The sequence below is a fragment of the Cydia strobilella genome, chromosome 4, assembly GCF_947568885.1.
Source record: "Cydia strobilella chromosome 4, ilCydStro3.1, whole genome shotgun sequence".
NCBI lineage: Eukaryota > Metazoa > Arthropoda > Insecta > Lepidoptera > Tortricidae > Cydia > Cydia strobilella.
Window position 1 is genome coordinate 16,696,195 of NC_086044.1, and position 18,307 is coordinate 16,714,501.

The 18,307-nt window shown below is 46.8% G+C and overlaps 2 protein-coding genes across 6 annotated transcripts in view; one reads left to right on the plus strand and one right to left on the minus strand.

Annotated features, from left to right (window-relative positions):
- Window positions 1-626: 626 nt before the first annotated feature.
- LOC134740701 (ubiquitin carboxyl-terminal hydrolase CYLD) lies at window positions 627-17,892 on the minus strand. Of its 3 annotated transcripts, XM_063673270.1 has the most exons (11): window positions 17,291-17,436; window positions 12,906-13,176; window positions 11,715-11,906; window positions 9,906-10,105; window positions 9,156-9,335; window positions 7,979-8,134; window positions 7,305-7,493; window positions 7,039-7,147; window positions 4,226-4,362; window positions 3,235-3,418; window positions 627-1,592 (listed from the first exon to the last, which is right to left on the minus strand). In XM_063673270.1, exons 1-11 carry the CDS (start codon window positions 17,342-17,344, stop codon window positions 1,399-1,401), a joined length of 1,866 nt encoding a protein of 621 aa, XP_063529340.1. In that variant the 5' UTR covers window positions 17,345-17,436; the 3' UTR covers window positions 627-1,398. The 3 variants fall into 3 exon arrangements, with proteins under 3 accessions (XP_063529340.1, XP_063529338.1, XP_063529339.1); XM_063673268.1 differs by lacking the exons at window positions 627-1,592; window positions 17,291-17,436 and adding an exon at window positions 17,792-17,892 and having other exon boundaries at window positions 3,108-3,418; XM_063673269.1 differs by lacking the exons at window positions 627-1,592; window positions 12,906-13,176; window positions 17,291-17,436 and adding an exon at window positions 12,372-12,567 and having other exon boundaries at window positions 3,108-3,418.
- Window positions 12,523-18,307, plus strand: part of LOC134740700 (probable phosphorylase b kinase regulatory subunit beta) — a 33,747-nt gene continuing 27,962 nt past the window's right edge. For all 3 annotated transcript variants that reach the window (XM_063673263.1, XM_063673267.1, XM_063673264.1), the window contains exon 1: window positions 12,523-12,661. In XM_063673263.1, coding sequence (XP_063529333.1) covers window positions 12,659-12,661 — 3 coding nt within the window. In that variant the 5' untranslated portion in view covers window positions 12,523-12,658. The remainder of the gene's footprint in view (window positions 12,662-18,307) is intronic.

The window sequence follows — 18,307 nt, forward strand, 5'->3', positions numbered from 1 at the left end:
TGTACAACGATATTCCTAAAGATAAGAAGACGCTCTTACTGGAACAAGTACTCTTTATTTCTAATAATGAGCGTAAAATCTTAAATGTTGTCGGGAATATCATCAATTTTACATTATTTCGACTTTTCTTGTAAGAACGCTCTTAAATAATTGCAGCCATAATAATTATTGCTTTAGCTGAGCTAGTCGTAAGGCTCCCATAGATACTAAGTAGACACACTAGCACAAAGGAAATACAAGTTATTTCGTAGCTGCTCGAGCTAGGGTATTGTATACCTTTAGTTAGCCACTTGTATTGACGCTGGTATTTTGTACAGAATACCTTCCTCACTCATTACTGACCGACCTATGGATATCACGCACCTGGCGCATTCTCGTACTCTTTAGGCAGAGAGTGGGAAAGGTAACAGCGATACACACAGATAGTTTTTCCAAGGCAAACTCGAGTCCGACACTATCTACCGGTACATGGCCACGTCGGGGCTGCGGTAGAAGCACATGTAGGCGTCGGCGAGCAGGCGCTTGGCGGGCGCGGGCAGCTGGCGGTCGTGCGGCGCCGACGCTAGTAGAGCTCGGGCGCCGTCCTCGCTCAGCCACGCGCCCAGCTCCGGGATGCACACGCACTCGGGGATGTTGTGGCCGTTATCTACCGGTACATGGCCACGTCGGGGCTGCGGTAGAAGCACATGTAGGCGTCGGCGAGCAGGCGCTTGGCGGGCGCGGGCAGCTGGCGGTCGTGCGGCGCCGACGCTAGTAGAGCTCGGGCGCCGTCCTCGCTCAGCCACGCGCCCAGCTCCGGGATGCACACGCACTCGGGGATGTTGTGGCCGTTATCTACCGGTACATGGCCACGTCGGGGCTGCGGTAGAAGCACATGTAGGCGTCGGCGAGCAGGCGCTTGGCGGGCGCGGGCAGCTGGCGGTCGTGCGGCGCCGACGCTAGTAGAGCTCGGGCGCCGTCCTCGCTCAGCCACGCGCCCAGCTCCGGGATGCACACGCACTCGGGGATGTTGTGGCCGTTATCTACCGGTACATGGCCACGTCGGGGCTGCGGTAGAAGCACATGTAGGCGTCGGCGAGCAGGCGCTTGGCGGGCGCGGGCAGCTGGCGGTCGTGCGGCGCCGACGCTAGTAGAGCTCGGGCGCCGTCCTCGCTCAGCCACGCGCCCAGCTCCGGGATGCACACGCACTCGGGGATGTTGTGGCCGTTATCTACCGGTACATGGCCACGTCGGGGCTGCGGTAGAAGCACATGTAGGCGTCGGCGAGCAGGCGCTTGGCGGGCGCGGGCAGCTGGCGGTCGTGCGGCGCCGACGCTAGTAGAGCTCGGGCGCCGTCCTCGCTCAGCCACGCGCCCAGCTCCGGGATGCACACGCACTCGGGGATGTTGTGGCCGTTATCTACCGGTACATGGCCACGTCGGGGCTGCGGTAGAAGCACATGTAGGCGTCGGCGAGCAGGCGCTTGGCGGGCGCGGGCAGCTGGCGGTCGTGCGGCGCCGACGCTAGTAGAGCTCGGGCGCCGTCCTCGCTCAGCCACGCGCCCAGCTCCGGGATGCACACGCACTCGGGGATGTTGTAGCCATTGCGCTCGCCTGCCAAATTAATAGGTAACTTTACATTACTTTAATACAGTAGCCCGAATTAGTTTTATTGAGACTCGGAATCTCACGAAAGGCCATTTGATTACGAATCGAGTATCATAAGATAATGGCGCGGGAACTCGCATGCGAGTTTTGTTACTTTGCTGACTACTGAGGCACGGACGATTAAATCAATCGATCAAATACCTATACCTAAAGCCCCATTTAGACGGTTCAACAACTTGCATACAGTATTCAATACATTGCTAACTACAGAGTACAATGAATTCAGTCGATCGACCAAATACCGCAATGTAGGTAACGAAAATCGCATGCAAGTTCTTCAACCATCTAAATGGGGCTTAATCAATTGAACGCACCAAGGCATTTTTAAGCGGCAACGGGAGAGTTGCTCTGTTTCCGAAGCGAGTTTTGGCTGTTAGTTCCAAATTTATGGACTTTAAGAAAGATTTCTAATCAAGATACATTTATTTCACGCATCCTTATCACATCGAGAATAAAATACCTCCCCCCACTTATTAGCCGTTAAATTTAGTACTTAGGGCCTATATGAACTTGCAAGTAGCAACTAGTGGCATCGGCGGTTGAAAGCCGTGACACGCGCTACACCGCAATAATGGAGCCTTACCCTTGCGGTCAGCCATGGAGTCGAAGAAGCACCAGGGCGCATCGAGCGTCTGCCCCGCCTTGACGAAGGCAACGTAGTGGCTGGTCTCGATGCACAGGACTGCGAACACTCCTCACCCTTGCGGTCAGCCATGGAGTCGGAGAAGCACCAGGGCGCGTCGAGCGCCTGCCCCGCCTTGACGAAGGCCACGTAGTGGCTGGTCCCGATGCACAGGACTGCGAACACTCCATGTACACTCCTCACCCTTGCGGTCAGCCATGGAGTCGGAGAAGCACCAGGGCGCGTCGAGCGCCTGCCCCGCCTTGACGAAGGCCACGTAGTGGCTGGTCTCGATGCACAGGACTGCGAACACTCCATGTACACTCCTCACCCTTGCGGTCAGCCATGGAGTCGAAGAAGCACCAGGGCGAGTCGAGCGCCTGCCCCGCCTTGACGAAGGCCACGTAGTGGCTGGTCTCGATGCACAGGACTGCGAACACTCCATGTACACTCCTCACCCTTGCGGTCAGCCATGGAGTCGAAGAAGCACCAGGGCGCGTCGAGCGCCTGCCCCGCCTTGACGAAGGCCACGTAGTGGCTGGTCTCGATGCACAGGACTGCGAACACTCCATGTACACTCCTCACCCTTGCGGTCAGCCATGGAGTCGAAGAAGCACCAGGGCGCGTCGAGCGCCTGCCCCGCCTTGACGAAGGCCACGTAGTGGCTGGTCTGGATGCACAGGACTGCGAACACTCCATGTACACTCCTCACCCTTGCGGTCAGCCATGGAGTCGAAGAAGCACCAGGGCGCGTCGAGCGCCTGCCCCGCCTTGACGAAGGCCACGTAGTGGCTGGTCTCGATGCACAGGACTGCGAACACTCCATGTACACTCCTCACCCTTGCGGTCAGCCATGGAGTCGAAGAAGCACCAGGGCGCGTCGAGCGCCTGCCCCGCCTTGACGAAGGCCACGTAGTGGCTGGTCTCGATGCACAGGACTGCGAACACTCCATGTACACTCCTCACCCTTGCGGTCAGCCATGGAGTCGAAGAAGCACCAGGGCGCGTCGAGCGCCTGCCCCGCCTTGACGAAGGCCACGTAGTGACTGGTCTCAATGCACAGGACTGCGAACAGCTCCATATATACGCGCGGCGCTGGTGCGCCCTCCAACACGCTCGTCCACTCCTCCGGCACTAACAGCGGCGTTGCCTAAATATACAAACATTAATACGTCATGTAATGCCAGATGCACTTATAGACACTAGTAGCGAAGAGATCCAAATTACTTAAGGAAAAAAAATTTAACAAAAATTGTTCGAAAAAATTGCGGACCATCAGTCAGGACGGTCGTGGCGCGTTGGCAGCTTGTTTGCAGGGAGGGGATGCGGAAACTACGCCATGGCAAAGAGAATTTAGTATAGAGGCGTATTGTCAAAGTAAATTTTGTAGTCACAGTAAATTTACTGCCATCTTTCGACACAGGATTAAAACTTTTAGAACGCCATTTGACTTTTGATACTTGTTCTTTCACTGATGTGTTAAAATTGTTAAATATCCAACGGTGTCGCCATCTACACGAGTATAGGCCAAAGGTATAAGGTAGGTTTGCATGAAATAAATGAAATGTATCGGCGCCATTTTTTCGAGCATTTTCCTTGATTTTCGGAGGCACTTTTTTTCTTAGACTTTATTTATCTTATACGGAGTTATTGTATATATTTTTGGCCTTGGCGTCGGGCGGGGCGACTTCATAGACGCTAACGGCATCTATCGGCCAACGGCGGCGTTACGCTCTCAATCAAGATCTCGGACGCAGAAGCAGAACGGAACACATAATATAATACAGAAGTGTCATCGTCACTGCGTGACGTGTGAAATTTCGCACTCAAAAATGTGATAATATTGCGATTTTTTTCATCTAAAAATCAGTAGGTGGGCTGCATGTTGCACTCCCAGCGCACCAGGGTGCCCGCAGTCGCACGCGTTCAGTAGTGCCGCTAGTACCTACACACGTACCTTGTGGTGCGGGCGCGACGCGTGCGCGAGCCGCAGACAGGCGGCGCACAGCGCGCCCGCCTCCAGCGAGCCGCCGCGCGCGCACGCGCTGCACTCCCAGCGCGCCAGGCCGCCGCACACCGTGCATTGTCGGGGCACTGCGGGATAGTCGTGACTCAGTTTTAAGGCGCCGTGAGACCCGTGAGTTCAGGGGCCCATTTCTTGAACGGTATTAGACTAATATTATCCCACCGACAACATCTTCATGTAAAATGTTGCCAAGACGACCACTGACTGATGCTGAGGCTGATGGCTTGCACTGTCAAAAAGTTATCAGATCTCATGTAGAGTCAAGCTTCTAACTCTACACGCCCTAATTCTACAAGACCTCACAAACTCTACACCTTAGTCCAAATATGGGGCTTGGCCGTTTCATTACTACAAGAATATTGTATAACAGAAAAGTACTGATCAGTGAATAAATTTTTCACCCTGGCCTGGCTCCCATGTGGCGTAGGAAAACGGCCAAGCCAAGCCACATATTTTGATTAAGGTGTAGAGTTTGTAAAGCTAGAGTTAAAAGCGGGGCTCTACATGAGATCTGATAACTCTTTGACAGTGCGAGCCATGGTCGTCTTGGAAACATTTTACATGAAAATGTTTTTGGTGGGATTTCACTGCTTTACTGTATATCAATTTTCAGACCAATTGCATCAAAATTTGCGGAAGTCTCATACAAACTTCCATCCCCTAGTTTAAGGGTTTGGGGGGTAAAAGTGCCATGTTTTAGGATTTTTTTGTTCTTTGTGTCTTAACTCTAGCTTACATACCAAATTTCAGCTTTCTACGACTTCAGGAAGTACCCTAACAATTTTGATGGTCATCAGTGCATGAGTGAGTGAGTAAGTATAAGTTTAATAAGTCCATTATTGATATCATATTCCGAGAATTTTGTTTATCTAGTATTATCGAAACGAAACCCAAGTTATGAGGGTTAAGAAAAAAGACGAAGCGCTTCGAGAAAAGGTAGTGCCCTTGCGCCTCGCCTTGCTCGTCTTGGCGGGGGCACTACCGTGCCCCCAGATTAGTCCACGATCTGTCAAATCGTATGGGTTGCCATGACAACACACTAATAATATTTGGACTAATATCATTCAACAAATGGGGCCCAGGTCGCAGCTCGCTAAGCATTGAGCGGACAGCCGAGCGTGCCCCGCGGATATCATTGTTATTAAATTGTTATTCTTTAGTAATTTTTAAAGTAGGTAAATGAGTTCGATCAAATTGCGCATTTTTAGAAGCAATTTTCATATTTTTAGCTTTTGTGCAAAAACTGTAACGAATTTTTAATCGTGATGTGTTTTAGATTCGTGATGTTCATGATTTTTTTTTATCCAGGGAAAGTTGTTTAATCATAATCAGGTTTAGAATAGATGAAGTTACTATATAGATAAAGGCCTTAAGATTGCTATTAATATTTTTATTATGATCTAAAAAAGCGCTACGATTTTACAAACTGATGGCTAAACCCACGGCACCTTAAAGGCTCCGTCACACAGGCGCGTTCTGCGGGCGGGTCGTGAGCGGGGCGCGATGCAAGCGCGCTTGAAAGGAGCACCCCGCCGGCGCGCCGCGCGCTTGCCCGCTTTGATCGCGCGAATCGCGCCAGCGCAGTCACAGTCACACACAACATAGCGCGCGTTGCGAGCGGTCACTCGATTAGTGAACGTTGGACGTTGGAAAGCATGATCAATTGATCATAGACGTTCAAAAGCTAAGCATGAGCGTTTTGTAGCCTGCAGCAGTATACTGCGACAAAAGTGCCGACTGCATTACTGCAGCAAATGTCAAAAACGAAGTGAAAAATGAATGATGAAAAAAATGAAAAACGAAGTCGCTGTCCGAATTTTTGATATTTGCGTCAGTAATTCAGTCTGCAGTAATGTGCTGCAATACTGCTGCAGTATAGCTGCCGACTGCATTACTGCTACAAATGTCAAAGTTGATTTTTGCTATAAAATTACCTTTTAGATATTTACTGCACTAATGCAGTCGGCTGAAGCAGTATTGCAGCAGCGCGGCAATACTGCCGCAAATGTCAAAATCATGTTGCTGCACTGAATTTTGACATTTGCGGCAGTAATGCAGGCGGAAGTAATGTCGCGCTGCAATACTGCTGCACTAATGCTGCCCACTGCATAAAATTACCTTTTTGACATTTCCTGCAGTAATGCAGTGAACTGCAGCAATAGTACTACGTACAGAAGGTTGGTTCTCTATTTAACAAATCCCTGGTATAGAATAATAATTTATTCTGTGACTGAAATAAAAATGCTACTTAACTGAGCATTCGATAGATACAAAGACAGCAGAAGTCTAGAGACGAGATCGGTGTGCGGGCGGGTTGTGAGCGCGGCGCTGGCGGGCCGCGAGCTTGACGCCGGTGCGACGCGCGCGTTTCGCCGGCGTCCACATCGCGCCCCGCTCACGCCACGCCCGCATAAAGCGCCTGTGTGACGGAGCCTTAAGAAAAATACCTAAAAAAATTGTGCTATGCAATGGTACTAAACTAAACTCTGCCAGTCCGACGCATTGTTTATTACTGTTTATATTTATTACTGAGTCAGTAATACTATAACGAAATCATTTTATACTGACCAAATTATTTAAGGATCGGCATCCAGGCTACATCTTTTACGGGAACTAGACGCTGCATCTTCGACACACTCCGTCTGTTATGTACTAGACCTAAATGTCTGACTTTGATTGATACTCAATTTTAATGCCGAAAAATCAAAAACTTGTATTCCGATAAGTAAATAATATAAACTTACAGCCTTCAATGAGATCCGTTACGTCAAGCAGTGGTGACGGCAGCACTCGTTGGTACAATTTGTATTGCTTGCCAAAACGTGGCATTTGAATTATAAACGCAGCTGGTACCTGAAACAATTTCATAATTACGTCGAAATTAAATAGCGTAAACACTTTCTGTAAAAGTTCAATACATTTGAACACTTCCAAAAGATTAGGTCTATATTTAACTAATTGAAGACTCTATGTTCTACAACATTAAGTTCAAATTGCATTACCAACTAACCTCACTAAGCTTCACACCCGAGGTAGCGAACGACTGCTCTAACAACTGTTGAACAGTGGGCAACGTGATCTGTTCGTCCTTTTCCACGAACAGCTGATAGCAAAAAGCCTCCTGTCCCGAGGATAGCTTTAGGAATGGTTCCGCTCTCAGTAGCTGAGCGACAAGGCCGTTTAGGAACTCTTCTGGGTCCTATAATACAAAAGGAAAGCAATCATTGATGATAAGTCGCGGAGGTGTATATGTATACATAAGTCTCATAATTTGGAGACATGCGAAGGAATGAAAAATGAACGTATACACAACATTGTTATGTGGCTGGCATCTTCCTATATCCTAATATAATTTAACAGTCACTTAAAATATTTTTAAGTCTTAGCCATAATAGCCATTCCTCCAACCACAGTCCACGGACTTCATCAACGTCACTCAACAGATAAATATGATACTAACCATACAATAAAATTTTGCGAATGTTTTGACGTAGGACGACAGACCTGCTTGCGAGTAGCTCAAAAATCTAGGAACGGCGAATTGAGCATACCAGCCCCGACGCTGTGAAACAACGTCGCGACCCCCAGTTTGGGAATCTCTATGTTAGTCGTTAGATGGCCTTCGGTATTGGAACGCTACATGGTGCTGCAGTTCACCACTTCCTCGCTACTGGGGTCACCCACCTTCTCCTCGGAGGTGAGGCCGGGCACGTCGGAGAGGCGCTCGAGCAGAGTCCGCAGGCGCATGACGCGGTCGGCGCGCACGTAGCCGTGCCTCCGCAGCGGGTTCACAACTTCCTCGCGTAGTACGCGCTGAACCTCCAGGTAGTGCGGCGAATCCTGTTCAAACGGATGATTGGTTCAATAAGTTAAAAGGGATTTAAAAAAATAATGATAAACATGTATGACTCTTACATACCTGAATTTAAACGAATTCATAATAATCATCATTGTCCGCCGGCCTAGGCAAGTAGGCACATCCGTTACCAACCAAATTTGGTCAAATCATCCCTGATTAGATAATCAAGTTCACCAGTTGAAGACATACTTTATTTATTTATTTAAACTTTATTGCACAATAAAAAAAAGTACAAATGGCGGACTTAATGCATTCTCTACCAGTCAACCGTAGGCCAAAACAGAATTTTTTCAAACGTGGGTGCAGTGATAATAATAATTCCGAAAACTTAACAATTATACCTAAGCAATCTTGGACATTGACAACATTATTTACAATGTTATACAAATTATATTATTACACATATATAGACATATTGCTATATACATACCAATATATACTTTCTAATTAGGAACGATTGGTTACGAGCATCGCTAGGCCGGCGGACAATGATGATTTTACTGTATTCTTAACGCGAATGAACTACAGTGCTTTTGTTAAAGGCTTGGCCACACACAAGGCACGACGCAGCGCCGCGGTCGCGCGGCGCGACCGCCGCCCATGCTAACAGGTTAGCGACGTCAAACAGACTGCGTCCCGCCGGCATCGCGCCCCGTCACGCGCGTCCACGCGGCGCAGACGCGCGCGAACGCGGTGCGGACGCGGCGGCACGCTGGGTCACATCAGTCGGACGTGAATGAGAAGCCCTTTTGTATCGGGCGCGAGTCACGTCGGCATCGCGCCGCGTTCGCGCGCGCGATGAGGGCGTGTTGAGAGCGCGAGGCCGGCGCGATCCGCGCGCGACCTGTTTGAACAGGCATCACGCGGCGCGGAGGCGGAGCTGCGCCGCGCCTTGTGTTTGGCCAAGCCTTAAATGTCAAGGGAGCTAGCCCCTCCCCATCTACCCTCTATCAATAACAGTTCGAAGTGCACATATGTAGCATTGAACATTAAATGAATTACCTCCGGCTCCGGCGGACGATACAGCAGCGCATCGAAGACACTCGTGAACGTAAACATGGCGAAGAGCGTGGCGTCCAAGTAGCAGGAGTTGTGGTGGCCCTGGATGCCGCGGTTCTTGCCCGCCAGTTCGCCCAGCGAGCTCAGCGGCGGCACCACGCCCGTCACCAGCGGGCACTCCGGCTGCAAACACGCTATATACGTGAACATGGCGGGGGTAGACAAGTAGCATGAGTTGTGGTGGCGATGACGCGGTTCTTGCCCGCCAGCTTGCCCAGCGAGCTGAGCGACGGCACCACGCCCGTCACCAGCGGGCACTCCGGCTGCAAACGTGATATATACGTGAACATGGCGGGAGCATAGTGTTCAGGTAGGACGAGTTATGGTGGTCTTAGATGCCGCGGTTCTTAGACCAGCGAGCTTAGCAGCGGCACCACGCTCGTAACCAGCAGGCACTCCAGCTGCAAACACAATATATATACGAGAAAATGGCGAGAGATAGATATCTAAGTCACACGAGTTGTGATAACCCTGAATGCCGCGGTTCTGGCCCGCCAGTTCCCCCAGCGAGCTCAGCGGCGGCACCACATTCAACACCCGTCACCAGCGGGCAGCAGGGACGACGCCCATCATCAGATGCGGCTCGAAGCAACCTCACAATGCAAGGTCAAGCTGCGGGTCCAGCCCGCACACGCTTTGCTCCAACTCCATGCCCGCTGTCGCTGTGTCTACAAAAGAACAGACTATGTATACCTGGTCGAGGTGCAGGTCCGGGTCAGAGCGCGCCGTGTCGGGTGGCGGCGTATCACGGAAGCGCGCATCGCGGCGACAGAGTGGCAGCGGCACGAACAGCGCTCGCCCTGGAGCGCACGAGAACAGCCGCGCTGAACCGCGCGTGCCGTCGCCTAGCCCGCACACGCTTTGCTCCAACTCCACGCCCGCTGTCGCTGTGTCTATATACATTTATAGAATCATTTGTTAAGATTACAAAAGCCACGATGCAAAGATACCAGACTTGACGGTACCACGATGGGAAACTCAAAGTCTAAAGTTTACGTTTTTAGGGTTTCGTAGTCACCTAGAATTGCAGTTTGCTTCAACGGGTAGATGTCGTTAGCTCAAGTTTTGGACTAAATATTAACTTGAAAAAGACCAAAATTATGACAGTAAGAAAGCCACAAAATTCAGGAACAGAAGAAATCAGGTAGTTCAAAGAGTCCAGTCTTACAAGTACTTAGGATGCATTGTAAACGACCAGAGTGATCACAGCGTTGAATTCAAGTGTCGAATTGAACAGGCGCGTAACGCTTTCATGAAGCTTAGACATCTTCTGTGCAACCGTTCGTTGAGGATTTCTACTAGGGTGCGTTTAGCGCGGTGCTATGTTTTCTCGGTTCTTCTGTATGGAGTAGAATCGTGGACACTGACCAAGAATATGTGTAAACGCTTGGAGGCTTTCGAAATGTGGGTGTACAGAAGAATCCTGAAAATATCATGGACGGATAGAGTAACTAACGAAAGAGTGCTGCAGTTAGTAAATAAAGAGGCCGAGGTTTTAAAGATAGTCAAAAAACGCAAGCTACAGTACTTTGGTCATATCATGCGAAACGAGAAATATGAACTCCTTCAACTCATTATCCAAGGAAAGATCCAAGGTAAAAGATCATCCGGACGAAGACGTAACTCATGGCTCAAAGATCTCCCGAACATGGTTCAAACAGAGCACACGCTCATTATTCCGCGCGGCTGCGTCTAAAGTTCGTATAGCCCTCATGAAAGCCGACCTCCGGTAGGAGATGGCACTGGAAGAAGAAGAAGAAGTCACCTAGAAACCCTTATAGTTTCGGCGTGTCATGTCTGTCCGAGGTTTTGCTCCGTGATCGTTAGTGCTAGAAAGCTGCAATTTGGTATGGATACATAAATCATGCATTGCGACATAACGGTATAATAAAAAATATAAAAAAGTTTTTTTTAAGGAATCTCCCATACAAAATGTTTTTTTTTTTGCTCCGACCCAATAGTGTGGGGTATCGTCGGATAGGTCTTTCAAAGCGAATAAGGGTCTCCGAAAAAACATTTTTTGATAAACTTAATATTTTCAGAAATAATCGCTCGGAAAAAAAATATGTGCCCCCCACCCTTTTAACTTTTGAACCAAGGTCCAAAAAATATGAAAAAAATCGTGAAACAAAAGCTATATAAATACTTTCAATAAAAAATATAGCGAACATGATTGGTACTGTCGTTTTTGAGTTATTGCAAAAAATCTTCTCTTCTTAGTAAATGGACATACAAAGCGCTGCAAAGGTACCCCCTTATGCTTGTAATTAATGTACATGCTACTTAGTAATAGCCCCCGTTTGGCATATTTTGACAGAATGGTAACTACGAAACCCTACACTGAGCATGGCAAAGTTATTGACAGCAACAAGGAAAATGTAAACAAAAATAACTCAAGAAAAAACGTAACGCCGGGCATAAGTACCGCGGACGAATCAATTGAGCGATCAGATGCAGACGACTGGGAGACTGCAATAAATCGTAAATCGTATTAATGCTTACCATCAATAATCCCAATCCACCTGACTACTCCATAATACTGTTGATCCACATCTGTAGCAACCTCCACCAGAGACCCCACGCCTATGTCTTCCTGTAAGTGTAGGGGTGAAGGTCTTTGCGCTGGAACTGCCCTCGGGGATCCGGGCACTGGCGAATCGTACAACTCTTCGGGTCCATCTCCACTGCACACATCTGCGCACAAATACAATGTCTTGTATATGTATAATGATGCATACAAATACCTTGGCCTAAATGCTTACGCTGCGGATTGGTAAACAATCTCCGCAAATCATTGAGGGTAACTTCAGGTATGTTTGAAATGAATTCACTTCCCCACCTCACTGTAGTCTTTCGAGGCATCCTATGCAGTCATAGTTATTCTACAGAAGAACCTACGTGGGGAAAAACTCCGATGATATCTTGGCTGAATATTAACCCTCCAATATTCGGATACACACTATTCCGAGTTTCCGACGGCGACAGGTACCCTGGCAGCCCGTGGTAATCTTTGGAATGCAACCGATTTGAACACATTACACACACACAAGTAGGTAAAATCTTGAGACACGCGAAATATGTATTCAGAAAAGGGTCAATGAACTATTAAACAAATGCAATTGTTTAAATAGGTATAAACTGTTTAAAGAGTAAACACACCTTCAATACCCTCGTCATATGCTAGCACGCACAGAGGTATTTCATCGTAAGAGAGCTCCTGTAAATACGGATACGACATCGTCGGCACTGCGCGCCAGCCGGCCGGTCGCGCGTCGCTCACTACAATGTTTATAATTAGAAACTAGGAAAGCTAAAATTGGAGTAACTTTGCGATCAGTGTTGTAGAGAAGGCATTATGGACTAGTTTTATCAAGTGTTAATGAGTTTGTTTATTTCAAGTGTCAGTGGTGATAATAGAAAGTTATTTATTTGAATAGATATAAAAAATGGTATGTAATAATTGATATATGTTCAGTAGTGAATCACAATTGAATTCTTGTACTTATATAAATAAACACATATAGAAGGTGAACAACAGAGCAATGTCATGTGAATGTCTAATAAATTTAATTAGATGCACCATATTCTGATAAACTTTATTACTTATAGAATTACAAACTAGATATTTTTTTCATTTACAAACTAGATAATTTTTGAGTTACAATATAGACATATGTTTTATTATTTTCTTACCAACAAGAATTCCAGTTTCAATTTTCTTTGGCTCATGTACCATTTTGCTTTTTGGCCGTTCCTCAGAATTTGCAGATGCAGTATTTGCAGTTGTGGGTTTAATTCTTCTTTTTTCTGGAGCCAGGTGATTAATGATGTTTACAGATTTCACTCGTTCATGTGGCGATGAATGCTGCATAGTGCGTCTGCTAGGCACTGACCCATACTCAGGGTGCTCAGGTGGCCGAGGTGCAGGAGGCCAACTACCCCCAATCAAGTCATACAAATCCAGCTAAAAGTAGTGATTGTGATTAAATGATACAATGATAGAAATACAGAAGACTTAAAAGCCAGACATTTAGTTTAAATGCACCATAATAAAAAAAATGTGCCCCAATATATTAATATATCCAATGTATATGTTAGTAATAAATTAAAAAGTTTGTTGTGAAATTAATACAGAATACAGATTCATAAATTGTATAGGTCTGCTGCTTAACTCAGTAGGTTTGTAAAAAGTTAGTATATGTATTATGGTTGGCTACAGTACATTAATTATAGTTAAGTCTTATTTAACATTCTTAACAAGGCCAATCTATTAGTATTAGAAAAACTTCATCATCATCATCATGTCAGCCGATAGACGTCCACTGCTGGACATAGGCCTCCCCCAAGGCTCGCCACTCCGACCGATCCTGTGCCGCTCGCAACCACCGAATTCCCGCGACTTTCACCAGGTCGTCGCTCCATCTCGTTGAAGGCCTACCGGCAGTTCGTCTTCCGGTACGCGGACGCCACTCCAGAACCTTCCGGCCCCACCGGCCATCAGTTCTGCGAGCAATGTGCCCCGCCCACTGCCACTTAAGGTTTGCAATTCTGCGAGCTATATCGGTGACCCTAGTTCTACTGCGGATATCATCATTTCTGACTCTATCACGCAGAGAAACCCCGAGCATAGCTCTCTCCATTGCCCTTTGCGTGACCTTGAGCCTTCTTATGAGGCCCATCGTTAGCGCCCACGTCTCAGATCCGTATGTCATCACTGGCAACACACACTGGTCAAAGACTTTTGACTTAAGACACTGCGGCAATTTGGACGAAAAGATACTGTGGAGCTTCCCGAACGCTGCCCAACCGAGTCGGATTCGACGAGTGACCTCTTTCTCGAAGTTGGACCTACCTAACTGGACTGTTTGTCCTAGGTATACATAATCGTCAACAATTTCGAGCGCAGAGCCTCCGATTAATACGGGAGTTGGCACAACATGGACGTTAGACATGATCTTCGTCTTGTCCATGTTCATTTTCAGACCAACTCGTTCAGATACTCTGCTGAGATCAGCGAGCATCGCACTGAGGTCCTCCATGGTCTCAGCCATGACTACGATATCATCGGCAAACCGAAGGTGAGTGATGTACTCGCCATTTACATTGATGCCTCGTCCTTTCCAGTCCAGAACCTTAAAGGCATCCTCCAATGCAGCGGTGAACAGCTTTGGGGAGATTACATCTCCTTGTCTGACTCCCCGCTGCAATGGAATAGGCTTCGAGCTCTGGCCCTGTAGTCGGACGGACATGGTGGCGTTTTCGTACAGACACTTCAGCACTTCGATATACCGGTAGTCGATTTGGCACCTTTGGAGAGACTGCAGCACAGCCCAAGTCTCGATCGAATCGAAGGCTTTCTCGTAGTCCACAAATGCAAGGCAAAGGGGGAGGTTATATTCCTCAGTCTTCTGTATAACCTGCCGCAACGCATGTATGTGGTCTACGGTACTATAGCCTTTACGGAAACCTGCTTGTTCGGGAGGCTGGAAGTCGTCAAACCTGCGTGCGAGACGGTTCGTGATGACTCTCGAAAACAGCTTGTAGACATGGCTCAGAAGTGAGATGGGTCTATAATTCTTCAGCAAGGTGTTATCACCTTTTTTGAAGAAGAGCACCACCACACTTCTGTTCCACGCTTGCGGCGTTTTTCCTTCGCGCATGACGGAACTAAACAGCGTCTGAAGGGCCTTAAGGACTGGTTTACCACCCGCCTTCAGGAGTTCGGCCGTAATTCCGTCATCACCTGGGGCTTTGCCATTCTTAAGTTGTTTGAGAGCCATACTAATCTCGTACAGGCTGACGTCCGGGATATCTTCGGTATAGTGTCGAGTTAGTCTAGCTCTAGGGTCTCTAGCTAGATCCACGACGGGTGCTCGGGTTGTTGTGTATAACTGTCCATAGAACTTCTCGACTTCTCCCAAGAGCTCAGGTTTGGATGAGATGATCCTGCCGTCGTCGGTCTTCAGTTTTGTCAGTTGGCTTTGGCCAATAGACAGATCTCTGGCAAACACCTTCGAGCCTCTGTTGCGCTTGATAGCCTCTTCAATACTGTTAGTATTGAATCGGCGTATATCTCGCTTCAGAGACTTCGAGATCCGTCTGTTGAGCTGCCTATAACGACAAACGTCACCTGACGACTGCAGAATCATCTCACGCCTCACCTCCATGAGCTTGAGAGTGGAGTCCGAGAGTTTCTTGGTTCTTGTACGACGAGTCTTGAAGAACTTGGACCCGACCGTATGAACAGCTTCCACAAACCCGTCGTTGTAATCGTCCAGGTCGCTAGCTAGGCATTCGAACCGGTTTTGAAGTTCGAGCTGAAAGCTCTCGGGGTTTTGGAGCTGGGCCGGTGCCGGGCGGAGCGTAGACTTTATCAGTCGAGATCTCTCAAGCCTAAATTGAATATTCAGTGTGCCTCTTACCATACGGTGATCGCTCCCGGTTTTGACCGAATTGATCACAGAAACATCACTGAATATTTGCTTCTTCGTCGACATGATAAAGTCGATCTCATTCCTTGTTGCACCGTCAGGGCTCACCCAGGTCCACTTCCTGTGCTCACGTTTCCTGAAGAAGGAGTTCATCATATAGAGTCCTTCCTTCTCCATGAAACCAGCCAGTAGGTGGCCCCGGTGATTCCTACGCCCCACTCCAAATTGCCCCACTCTCAGCTCTTCACCGTCTCGTTTGCCCAGCTTAGCGTTGAAGTCCCCCATAACAACTGTGAAGTGAGTTTTGGAGCTATGCATGGCTCTGGAGATATCCTCATACATAGCCTCCACCTCATCGTCGGAGTGTGTCGAGGTCGGTGCGTAGACTTGTATGACCTTCAACGAATAACGTTGGGTCATTCTGAGTACAAGGCACGCTACCCTGTTCGACACACTCTCGATCTTCACCACGTTGTTTACGAGGGACTTGTGGACGATAAACCCGACACCTCCCTGGGACCGTTGTTCGCCCTCCCGGAAATAGAGCAAGTTGCCGGAATTCAGAGTTATCATGTCCTCCCCCTCTCTACGGACTTCCGATAACCCTATGATTCCCCAACGTAACCTGCTTAATTCTTCCTCCAGTTCTAATAACTTTTCGTCGGTCCGCAGCGTACGGCAGTTGTATGTTGCCAGGGCCAAGGGTCGTCGGTTATGGTAGCCGGGCCTCTGCCGGTGATTCACTGTAGCACCCCCTGCCCCGCCATTACCCTGGCCGCTACCGGAGCCAGGAATAGCGGGGCTGCCGGGAACTAGGGGTCTGGGTTTTATTTGTGTCTGCATTATTTTGTTTTTTGTTTTTATCCCTTGGGGGGGATTGCCGTAGTCGCCACGCTTGGCAGGCGGGTTGGCGACCGCAGTTTGATAGAGGTAGTTCTCGGAGGACGCTGCTGCCCATCCACCGGATTTCCTTCAGTCGCCTCTTACGACACCCACGGAAAGAGAGGGGGGGTGGTGCTATTCTTACCCGGCACCACACGGGTTAGAAAAACTTGAGACCCCATAATTATCTGGAAGGGGTGACTTTGAAAAATACTGGTATGGTTGGAGGTTTAGCTATTTGTGTTATGCTGAGTAGATAAAAATTATAGCACACTTCATCCCCTGCCTGCTGTATAGCAAGGCAGGCCGTATGGCCACATCTCAAAATATATAACTTAACTATACTTAAACTTAACTTTATTATTTTTAATTAAGATTGAATCTCCAATGATCATAAATTTTGAGATGTGGCCGTATAGCAGGCAGGGGACAACTTAATCCCAAACTATGCTACCCTCCACAAGAAAACCACCCACCATATGGCTACCATAAGAACCATCTCAGTTAAACAATTGGCAGTAAAGTTGTAAGACAACCAATGTTTAATCCTTATTTTTTTAGGATTTTATAACAGTATTTTCCAGTTATGTTAGCAGTTAGCTCATGCAAATTTTATGACATTGGTAATTTTTCTACTAATAATATTGTTAATTAAAAAAAAGAAACTGGTGTTATAACAAATATTTGGCCACAACCACATGTTCCTAAATGCAAATAAAGCCATTAGGAATCATGTTAGAAGCATAAATTGTTCTTTGTTAAAACCTTATGTCCAGAGGTCCTTGTGTTTTGGCTTTCCTGAGGAATTAGATCACTCATCCCAGTGTATCAAGTAGATTATATATTTTACTCCACGGTTTATAGAAATGATATTAAAATTACTAGAATCGTCGCTGCTAACGGATCTATAGCGTAAAAAAAGTCTATAGTACTAACTGGCTATAATAATTAGGTAATGCTATACTTATGTACAAACGAACAAGAAAGATAATCTGATCAAATAACAAGTGTCATTGTACGCTTAAAAAGAGGCACCTGCCCAGTTATAACTACGTTTGTTTGTGCGAACTCAATAAACATTTTTATTTATTTTTATTTTTTTTTATTTAACTACATATTCATAACAATCATTGTTAAAATAATATACACACCTGCAAATAATATTGGAATTTCTTGGTGACCTCACAAACTCACAAATATTGCAGTTTATGATAGTGTACATCCACTGCCTTAATTATAACAGGTATTAAACCGAAAAATACATACCTATGCCAACGAAATTGATGATTAAGGTAATCCAATTATTACTTTTTGCACATAAAATTGACAATTATTGAAAGTTAATAATGTTGATGGTGATGTCGAATGTCGAAACTCGAAACCTATTTTTTATAATGATAAATGAGCATTTTAGAGGTCTGTTAACAACTAATGACGGAATGACATTTTTTTTTAAAACGACCAAGTTATATATAAAAATCAAGCTTATTTTTTTATTATCTAATTTTTTTACATTTTCGTTTGACCTTCTTAAGAAGATGATACCTACGGTAGAATGATTAAATTAAAAAAGAAAATACAAACAAAATTAAAGCTATTTTTGCAAATACATAGCTTAAGTCAGTTTGACATTTGACAATTGACACAGTTGTCAAAACAAAGTTGAAGAAATTATATATAGTCTCCAGGGACTTCCGGTTCGAGCGCCATCTTGATAGTTAGCATCGTGATTAATTACTTTGTTTTTTGCTTATTAATATTGTTTAAAGTGTAATATCGATA